The following is a 10,560-nucleotide window of genomic DNA, read 5'->3' as shown; positions in this document are numbered from 1 at the left end:
ATAATCAATTCAAGCAACAAAGAATTGAGGAAAACACTACCAAGTCTGTTCACTGAATTAATATTACCTGGTTACAGCTAATAACTTTAGGGTGGCTATCATCCCAAATAATCTGTCTAGAACACATTTTGCATTTGTTACATAATTGCCCCAATTCCAGAATAGGTGGCTTGATTTCTGATTTGGTTGTACTGAGTATTCAAAATCATAACATGCCACAGTTGAAAATGATGGATTTTAAAAAGGATTGATCTTAAAATTCTCTGGTCAAATACTCTCATTTTTCAGATGGGGAAATGGAAACCGGATGTTGACTTGCCCCCAGGCTACAGGACCAGTCCTTGGCAATGTCATGGCCCTAGTCCCTTGGTGTCCCAATTTTCAGGCTGGTTCTTCTACTATGGCCTTGCTGCTGTTTCATGGCTGGAGACATTGATCCTGGGCAGTGACTATTCAATTTATTTCTCCAAGTGGAACGGAATACAATTCATACATGTTTAAAAATAGCCAGAATTAGATTAATACAGGATATTCTAATATATGGAACTTAATTAACGTGTCGTGTATAATTCATACATGATGTGTAATATGTGGGGGTAATACTGAAGATCCAACTTCTCCCAACTCAATAGCTAAATAGTACTGAGGAGGACAAGGTGGAATATCTATTTCTGGAACATCTGATTGAAAGGATACTACCTCAACCTTCATCTTGGGTTTAGAAACACACAAACTCATGTCTCATTCTTGATGTTTGCGCACTTACCTTTAAGATCTTGGGCAAATCACTTCTATACTCAGCCTGACTTTCCTTACCTGCCAAAAAGGGATAATAGTACCTATATTCTAGGATTTGGTTCTGCTATGAAAAAAAAAAATATGTGAAACAACCATTTCCTTGAACAGGGTATGCAATCAGGTTTCTTATTTTCTCTCCTGTCTCATTTGTCATTGCAATTTTACTTTAATTATTAACTAATATTAGCTCATCTAGTTCCCAGATATATTTTTTAAAAATAAAATTGTTTTTACTTTTGCTCCCCTCTGGGGACAGTAGTAATACTTAAATACTATTTTGGAAACATAGTTAGTCTTTTTTCTTTCTTTTTCCCCCCTCCTTTTTTTTTTAGAAAGTACTCATTTGTGATAGAACTGCCACATAGTCTTGAAGAATAAGGAACGTCAGAGGATGAATGACTATTTTCCAGAAGACAGGTAAAGCATATTTGGTAGATTAATTCTCAATTCACCTTCTCAGAGGAAAAGGACAAAACACTCATCTACCAAGATTCTAAAGAGATTTTCAGGCAAGTCCCTAGCCAGCCCCACATTAGTCTTTGCTTTGAAGCATTCATTCCCCAGAGCTTGGTTTTCTTGACCAGGACCCAAACCTTTTATTGAGCTGCAAGAAGACTGGAGGAAGCAATTGGCTCCTCTCCCCGACATTCACAGGTCTGGTGGCATTCAGGAGAGGGATGGCATATGTGCTTATCAGGGAATCAATCTTTCTGCCTCCTATCCTCTTTTTCTTCAGAAGAAAGTGAGTTAACGCAATTACCTCATCCAGAACAATTACCTCACTTTAAACTGTTTACTCTCCGCAGAAACGTGTTTGGGAGCAGGGAGCACTTTGGCAAGAGAGAGATGGATTTTTTTTTTTTTTTTAGAAGTACTCGTATCAATGTTGAGTGAGGGCACTGGGGAACAGTCGGGAAGGTTTTCTTTTGAGCCAAGACTTCATTTTCTGTTGGGGTCAACCAGGCAAAAGGGGACGCGTGTTCTAACCAGTTGAGTTCTGGCACCATTTTGGGGGCTCACTACTGGGAGAGATGGTGCATGCTTTGACTATGGAGTCTTGGACTCAGGGCCAACTCCCCAGGTGTGTTCTTTGCTCTGAAACTGTGTGGCCTAAGGCAATCTCTTTTAAGTTACTACTTCGGAGGGAAGAATAAGAGGCAACCATGAGTACTTTCAAAAGCAGTTAAATAAAGATTTGACAGGTTATTCAAAATAAACCACACTTTTAAGAAAAAGTCTTCTTTCCTTCTTGTTACAAAGGCCAGCACGACTCACTTTCCCTGATACTTAGAAGAAAGGCAATTCCCAGGGCCCAGATTAAAACAAAACCAGGAGACGTCAGAAATGAGGAAGCTTTCAGACAAGTTAAAAAAAAAAAGGTAGAAATAAAAAATCTATCACATACCCGTTAACGCACCCCTGACTGTAATTTCCCTACCTCTTTATTTATATGCATGCAGGTTTAGCATACTTATAATAATGGATTTATTCTAGTGTTATTTTTCCCCACTTGGCATTTAAGGCTTTTTCTTTTTTCTTTGAACATGTACGGAGTGCTGTCTGATCTGATGTTAAAAAATGGAAGCAGGAGAGGCAGGACTGCGAAAGGGCTCAAAGTTGAACAAAACAGGTTTCGTGGAAGCGGCAGACTCCGAGGTAGGCTGCCGAGATGCTCACATCTTTCCGCGCTGGGTTCGCCTCCAAGAGGCCCGCCGGCGCCACTCACGTCCGTAAGCGTGAGCTCGCGTCCCCGAGCCGGCTCCGGACCTGCTTCCTCTCTCCTTGAGCGGGGGCCATTTGCGGAGCGTGGAGGAACCCGGGGGCGCGTGCCGCAGCCGCGGGGCTCACCTGCGCCTCCCGGCCTCCCGCCCCGCACGGCTCGCCGCCGCCCCGCCCCGGCCCGGCTCATTGGCTGCCGCTCGGAGGGGAGGAGAAGGGGCGGCCGCGGGGATCTCATTAGCGATGCGGACTCGCTCCTCCGCCTCGTAGTCCCGGACCCGGCAGCAGCGGGAGCGCGGTGAGCGGTGCTGCGGAGACGACGCGCGACTCCGGCAGCGGCCGTGGCGGGAGCCTTCGCCCCGCCGTGGGAGGCTATGGGGGCGCGTGCTGGCTCCCGGTGCCCGGCCAGCGGCGGCTCCGGGCGCCCTGCCCCGGGGCTGTAGGGAGCCGCCGTGGACCAGTCACTCGCCGAAGACCTCCGGGACCCGCTCGTCTCGGTCCCCAGCTCGCCGTGCCTCTCCCGGGCGCCCGGGGCGTGGAAGAGGAGCCAGACTCCGAGCGGGGCGAGGAGCATGGGGAGAGCGGCCGCCGCAGGGGGAGGCGCTGGAGGGGCGCGCCGGTGGCTCCCGTGGCTGGGGCTCTGCTTCTGGGCGGCAGGGGCTGCGGCTGCCCGAGGTAAGCGCCGGGCGGAGCGGGCGGCGGGGCTGGGGAAGAGGCGAGGGGGCGATGGCGAGACCGAGCGGGACCCGCACCCATGGCGCTGGCTTCCCAAGTTGCGCCCTGCATCTCTGCGCGCGCGGACCCCACAGGGTGGGAATCGGGCGGAGGACCTCGGAGGGGACCACTGCCTCCCACCCCAAGTTTGCGATCAGCCGCAATCCTACAGGTTGCTGTGACCGGGGCCCCTACCCCTTGACGCCCATCGCCTGCTCCATTTTCCGAGCCCTCCCCAATTGCTGCAGACCGGAGTACCCACTTCTTCACTCCAGTCTCGCTCTCCCCTGCCCTCCCCACTTGCCTCCAAGGCGAGGGACCACGGGTGGGCGCGCATAGTGGTGTCCGAGAGTTTCTGGGAGAGGGGCGGGGTGATGGGAGTCTCTGTAGGGTGGGCTTGAATGGAGAGGGCGCTTTTTCCCTTTGGGGAGCAGCACCCAAGCTAAAGTCCGCTGAGCTTGGCACCCCACGGGCGACACTAGCCCGAGGACCTAAACAGCACTGGGCTTGCTTTCGAGGAGGCCGCGGTATGCGGGAGCCCGGGAGAGCTGTGTGCACCATCCGCGTTTAGCTGCGCCTGCGGTGCCGAGCCAGGGTAAGCGTTTGTCCCGAGGCTGCTCACCCGGCGCCTCCTCCCGCTACCGGGTGCCTACTCCAGCTAGGGAGCTAGCGAGCGCAGGGCTCCACGGAGCAGCGGGGAAACCGCCGCTTCTTGCTGACTTTGAAACGTAAACCCAGTTTTCCTGGATCCTCCGGACTCCAGTAGAGTGAAATTTCGCAACTGGTTTCACCTCCACTGTGAACGAGAACGTGAGCATCAAGTTAAAGATAAATCCCGCCGACTTGTTTTGAAGATGATCAGAAGCAATTTCAGCACATAGCTTGAGTATTACGGCTTTACCTTTGAAATAATCCCGAAGCCTCTCCTTCCTGCCCATCTTTACCTTTCTCCTTCCCTGTGTGCCATCCATTAGGTTTTAGAATATGTAATTGCACTGAATAATTCACCTATCGCTTGTCTGGCGAGAGGGGGACTGAGCTGACCACCTCACCTTCTACTCTCTTGGCTATCCTGAACATAATGAGTAGCCGGGAGACAGAAGAGGGTGGAAGGGGTTGACGACGATCATAAAAGAACCAACACAATCTAATTTTTATAAAAGCTAACGGTGTGTTAAAAGCAGTCAGGGTGTCTAGAATGAAGAATTAAAAAAAAAAAAGAAAAAGAGGTAGATAAGAGGCTTTCTGTTTTATGATCCTGTTCATTGACTATTTGCATTTAATTTCTTGAAAACTTTTTTTCCTTTTTTTTTGTTTTGTTTTTGGTGGAGCAGGCTTTTTAAAAAGCAGCAAAGGTTTAAAAATGAGCCTCGTGATTGCACACTCTGGGTTCTGGTGAAGCATAGTTGTTTCCCTTGCTGGAAGAAGCATAAGCTTCAGCCATTGAATTTACTATGGAGAATGCCTCCTTGCAAAGCTGACTTTGCTCTGAGTTGTTTTTAATACACTGTTATAGGGAAAAGCAAGCCTTTTCTTTTCTAAATTATCTAAATGTCTGAATTCCCACTTGCTATTTGATGTGGAAATACCTAAGAGTGCCTGCCTCCATGTACTGACCCCTTGGAATTTGGTTGGTGGAGTTGTCTTGAAGCCAGCCCCAAACAAGAGGTGGGGACATGCCAGAAGCCTCTTGGATGGAGTTTTGCTGGCTGTGAAACTAAGGCTAGCACCTCTTGTCTGCAAGCTGTTCTTTAAAGGTCTCCTAGAAAACATACTGTACACTCCGCAGGCTTATTTACAACAAAATGTCTTGCACAGATCATAGTAATGTTCAAGACACATGGAGCAGAGCAGTAAATCTGCCTAATATTTCCCTTGTAGTATTTTATGTTGTGGGGGTATGAAGCCCATTCCTTAGCATCTGTCCGAGATTCAATAGGGAATGAGTCGTAAGCCGGCTCTGGAACCTGTGAAGCTGCATGCATCTGGCTTTGGACAGGTGGGCACCATGGGAGTTTTCAGAACAAAGGGTGTGTTTCAATGTTACTTAAGTTCTGCCAGCTTGGGAAGGTGCCCGTTCATTAAAAGCAGGATGAGGTGAACTTTGTGGCATGTTTGTTGAGTCGTCTCACCAGACTCTGTGGGGTTGACCCTAGGTTGTTCTTTATCCAACGAAGTGTTTTTTTTGCAAGCCTTTTCATGTTGATTTGAACCAAGGTATTCTGCCCCCCCCCCAAACAACAGGGGATATAGAATTATGCCGTTTGCTTTATGATCTAAGAATATTTAAGAATATTTAACAATTCAGTAGCATTTTCTTTAAAATGACTTACGCTTTGTTTGCAAGATGAGTGCACCAACTTTTTTTTTTTTTTCCTTTTCTTCTCCATACTTAATGTAAAACCGTCTGAAAATCAGAGGGAGATTTCAGGTAATTGGCTTTAAATGAACGTACTGGAAGGGGAAGATAACTTGGGACAAGGGACTGCCCGTAGAAACTGGTATGGCCCAAGGAGCAAAGTTCTGGTTCCTTCCTTTGCAAGCAAGACTTATCTTTTCAGATTTATGTTCCTGACTGCTGGCACACTGTAAGGAAGGCACTTTGGTGCCATGATTACTGTATATTTTAACACTTTCCAACTTAAAAGAAGGCTGTTTAAAAGTTATTCATGACCTGCCAAGTGCTAATTGAATCCACATTGTGTTGTCATGTTGATTTGTTTTTGTTCTTTGAAAAACAAGAGTAGTGCTGTAGATCTGGTTGTGATTCCTGTATTAGATACTGTACATAAAGATATCCTCATCTAAAGGCAGGGAGGGAGGTAATCTTAGATAGGCTAAACTTCCACAAAGTTCCTTGCTTTAAAAAATGTCCCGGACAATGACATCTTCCTTATAATAGCTATAGTAATGCATTAAGGGCAAGAGAGGTACACATTTATTTTCTGGGCATAATAGGGTCAGACGGTTTACACATACTTAAATCCATTTATCTACCTGGTTCATACATTTTAAAATCTTTAGTCATTTCCTTCTTAATGAACTTTATATGCCCCTGCCTCCTTCCCAACCCCCCGCCCCCCTCCCCCCCCCCACCGGCCTTTCTCATTCTGCTCCTTTTCCTCAAAAAAACTGTCCCTCCAGAGTGCTATGAGGAAAGTGTCTTTTCTCCTAATTTCCTTCCAGGATTGTCTTATTCTCACTCTTGGGTTGTGCTCTCAGCTTGAACAGTCCCGTGGCACCTTCTTTTCTGCTCAAGAAATGTTTTCGAGTATCTTAGTTCTTAAGATGAGATTTGTTGTTCTGATTTGGCCCTTAGAAAGAAAGTTGTTCTTTTGCAGGGTCTCACTATGAAAAATAAATGTCCTTCCTCACTCTTTGAGTGACCTGTGTATGGTTCTGTAAGTGATGGCCCATAGGGTGGGAAAAGCTACGGGGCCAGGAATCCTCCTTGGGCTCTCAGAACTGTATGACTGGGTGGGTCAGGTAGTTCCAGACCCTGCTGTCTTACTAGTTAGGGAAGCAGTTTTCTCTCTATCGTCTCAATGACTTTATTGTCCTCCTTCTACTGTATATAGTACCCAGCTTAAAATGTTGCCAACTCTAAAGGTTTCTCAAGGAATTAGTTGTACAGGATTTAGTGAATATTTGGTACCACTCCCTTGTGCCTTTTCTTCTTTTTTTAATGTGACGGCTAGAGACCCAGGCTACATGCATTCACATCTAATCCCAAAGACAGGTGTATTTACAAAGAAAGATGTATTCTGTAACATCCTCTTAAAGAAGGTGGTAGTGGGGTTACCAGTGTCCCCGTAATGGACAGGCACACACATTCACAGAAAGTCCCGATGGGGATGCTTCTTGATTGCACTTTTGCCATTAATCCTAATCCCATATTGAGGCAAGTGCCAGTTGAGCAGCCCCGTCATTGTCTTCTCTTCTGTCCTCCTCCTTCTGATACCTTCATGAACTAATGGCATGACTGAATAGCCAATGGGAACTTTCCTGTAATGAGAGCTGCAAACTCTAGGCGAAGACCCTGACCAGCTCACCCCCCTCATTTGCTAAACGGCCCCTGTTGGCGTGAGAACTTACCATTGTGTTGCTACCGCTCTTTATATTCTGCCTATTCCTTCAGAGAAGGCATTTTTGTAGCCTTGTTTGAGTGCAAAATAATAATAGCAATTATTGTATTTAGTGTGTGCCATTGATTATTCTAAACGCTTTACGTATGTTAACTCATTTAGTCCTTAAAATACCACTCTGAGGTGAGTTGTATTCTCATTTTTAATATAGGAAACGAAGGGCAAAGAGGGATTAAATAACTTGTGCAAGGTCACAGAGTTAGTATATGGAGGAGCCTGGATTCGAACCTACACTGTCCTGCTCCAGAGCCTACAACAAGGACCGTTTTCTAAACTATGCTAAAAATAAAGTGACCCTTATATTTTGGTGACAAAAGGACTAAAAAATTTCTCTATCACTGTGAGAGCTGTAGAGGGATTCGGAGTAGCTTCAATAAATCTATAAATATATTCAGATAAATCTCAGAGATTTATGTTGTATGAAAACAACCACCCTCTCACCATTCAGCTTAACATTCTTTGGGATTGGATTCACACTTAAAATTCTGAACGCCAGTTTCTAATATGATAGCTTGCTTTATTTTTTTTTTTCAATTTTGAATTTCAGCAGAAAATATTACTCTGATTGAATACGCCATCCATGGAATGGCAGATCCCAAGAGACTATTGGTTGCATGTCTTGTATTTTTAGCCTTGTTTGCCGGGGAAATGTGGAGTGTGAGATTTGAGAGTAGACTGTTAACACCAGAGGCTGCTGTTTCTGCTGTTTGGGGTACTCCTGCTGCAGCTCTTTCGAGGCAGATGGCTAGATTCATTTACAGAAAATAGATATTCGTTCTATTTTGCATTTCCGCTTTGGAAAGAACTTTTAATTGTTTGTGCCACATTGCATCGTGGGGCCTTATTGTGCGCATACGCATGCTGTGCGTAGATAATTTTCAGAATTAGGCGGATGTTAATGTATTCACTTTGGACTGCCTTAGAAATCCACTGTGAACTCCGCTGTGCTTTTGCAGTATTTCTTCCAAAAGCGGGTGTGGGTGCGCAGGACAGGGTGTGAACCGCGTCTTCTGTGCTCAACACCTGCCCCTCCCTACTGACTTCACCGACATAGAAATTAGGGGCAGAAGTCCTGGGTTGTGTTTCTGGGGCTCGAGTAGAAACAACCCACCTGTATGATGCTTCTCCAGTATATCGGACCACTACAGGACTCAAGAGTATTTCCCGATATTGTTTCTAACAAGACAAGAGTAAGGGGAGGCCTGAATTCTTCCTCTATGACCAGTTCCTTTCTTCATAAATAAGGAAACTGAAAAACCAAAAGCTGTCTTCCAAGTGAGGTCAAGGCCAGCTTCACTTAACGCAGATTCTGACTCTCTGTCCCCAAATTTCTGGTTCATAAAGTGCGAAAGAGCCTTACTCCCCAGGAAGAGAGACCTTGGCGCACAGATATCCCACCAACCCAAGCTGGCATTTTAAGGCTAGGAGGAATCATGTGGGGTAAACGTCACTGCAGCGATGCGGAGCTTGAATACGAATGAATTTCGCAGATGCTTTGTTGTTATCTAAAATCAAACGTTGTAATTTCTCAAATCAGGTGAGTCCAAGGGAAAGTGGTACTGCAGAAATTCCGGCAGGTAGGTGGTTGGCAGGCAGGCATGGGAAGAAATCATCCTGCATACTTCAAAGGCTCAACTAACACCAGCATAGCTATGTTGTGTGGACTATCATTCACAGATTTTGATAACTTACTATAAAAGCAAATTTATTTTCTAAATATTGGATGAGAAATTTGCCTCTGAATATATTTGTGCATGTGTTGTTGGGAGTAGTGTGAAAGGGATTGGTGGCTTCTGCTAGCAACAGTACTTATTTAGTAGTTACCATCTTTGTTTGAATTTAATTTAATAAAATCTATGAGGAGAGGAGGGGAAACCAAATGATCATGGGTTATGGAAGCTTCGCCGGTAATATCTTTGAAACTTACAAATCAGTGCTTTTCAAATGTTAATGTGCATGTAAATCACTGCAGTTCTCCTAAAAATGCACCTTCTGATTTAGTTAGTCTGGGGAGGGGCCTGAGATTCTGCATTTTTGATAAGCTTCTAGATGACCCCATCCATGAACCCCATCCATCTTTAAGTAGCAGGGCCACATGTGATAGTAATTCAGAGTTTGTATTTTCAATATTGTTTTTCACGTGCAAGCCAGTATGAAGTGGAATACAGTGTAAGACTATTTTTAAAATGCCAATAGAAGACTAGGTAAACACAAATGTCAGTTTTAACTCAGACAAACATGCAGCCACTCATAAAACGAACACATTCAGGAGCTCCATTCTGAGATGATAAATTGTCTTTCTTCCAGCATTTGTAAAGACAGATGCAATATTTGAAAAGTCTTGAATCCGGGGTGCCTGGGTGGCTCAGTCGTTAAGTGTCTGCCTTCGGCTCAGGTCATGATCCCAAGGTCCTGGGATCGAGCCCCGCATCGGGCTCCCTGCTCAGTGGGGAGCCTGCTTCTCCCTCTCCCACTCCCCCTGCTTGTGTTCCCTCTCTTGTTTGTGTCTCTCTCTGTCAAATAAATAAATAAAATCTTAAAAAAAAAAAAAGTCTTGAATTCTATTTTGAAGTAATTGAGGACTGATGTTTGCATCTAATTAATTGCATGTAATAAAGAGGAAACTGAGTCCCCCAGAAGTTGAGCAGTTTGCCCAAAGTCAGATTTTTATTAAATAAGAAGCTTTTCTACTCCTCTCAATCACCTTCATTCTATCGTATCTCTTGACTGACCTGCACTTGAAATGATCTGGAATTCAAGATAATGAGAGAATGAGGCCAGAGTTAAGTAAGAGGTAGAGTAAAACCAGTTGGTTCAAAAAAAATAAAAAAAACCCCCAAAACAGAGCACTGTTCATACAGCGTACTGAGGCTTCCCAACCAGCTGGATTATCGTTGTCAGAACATCGTGTACGTGTTTGGGGTCTGTCTTTCTCTGCGGCAAGGTAGTTAGTTATCTCTCCTTGACAGGGCCCATTATGCTTACTGTTACTCACCCAGCCCCTGGCAGTCATTGTCCAATAGCATACACCAACCAAAGTTCTTTGGCAATTAAATTTCCCTGAGTTATTTTATCACAGTATTGAATAAGTTTTAGAAACTTTCACCTAAACAGTATTAGGTGAAAGTTTCAGGGAATATATGTTTTCATATATATATATATATATATATATATATGTATGTTT

At 44.9% G+C, this 10,560-nt stretch overlaps 1 protein-coding gene across 15 annotated transcripts in view; it reads left to right on the top strand.

Annotated features, from left to right (window-relative positions):
* Positions 1-2,765: 2,765 nt before the first annotated feature.
* The window catches only part of UNC5D (unc-5 netrin receptor D), a 532,476-nt gene continuing 524,681 nt past the window's right edge, over positions 2,766-10,560 (top strand). For all 15 annotated transcript variants that reach the window (XM_078069620.1, XM_036081562.2, XM_036081563.2 and 12 more), the window contains exon 1: positions 2,766-3,192. In XM_078069620.1, coding sequence (XP_077925746.1) covers positions 3,090-3,192 — 103 coding nt within the window. In that variant the 5' untranslated portion in view covers positions 2,766-3,089. The remainder of the gene's footprint in view (positions 3,193-10,560) is intronic.

This window comes from Halichoerus grypus, chromosome 3 (genome assembly GCF_964656455.1).
Source record: "Halichoerus grypus chromosome 3, mHalGry1.hap1.1, whole genome shotgun sequence".
NCBI classification, from domain to species: Eukaryota; Metazoa; Chordata; class Mammalia; order Carnivora; family Phocidae; genus Halichoerus; species Halichoerus grypus.
Note: the sequence above shows the minus strand (reverse complement) of the source record. Positions and strands in the feature narration are given on the sequence as shown.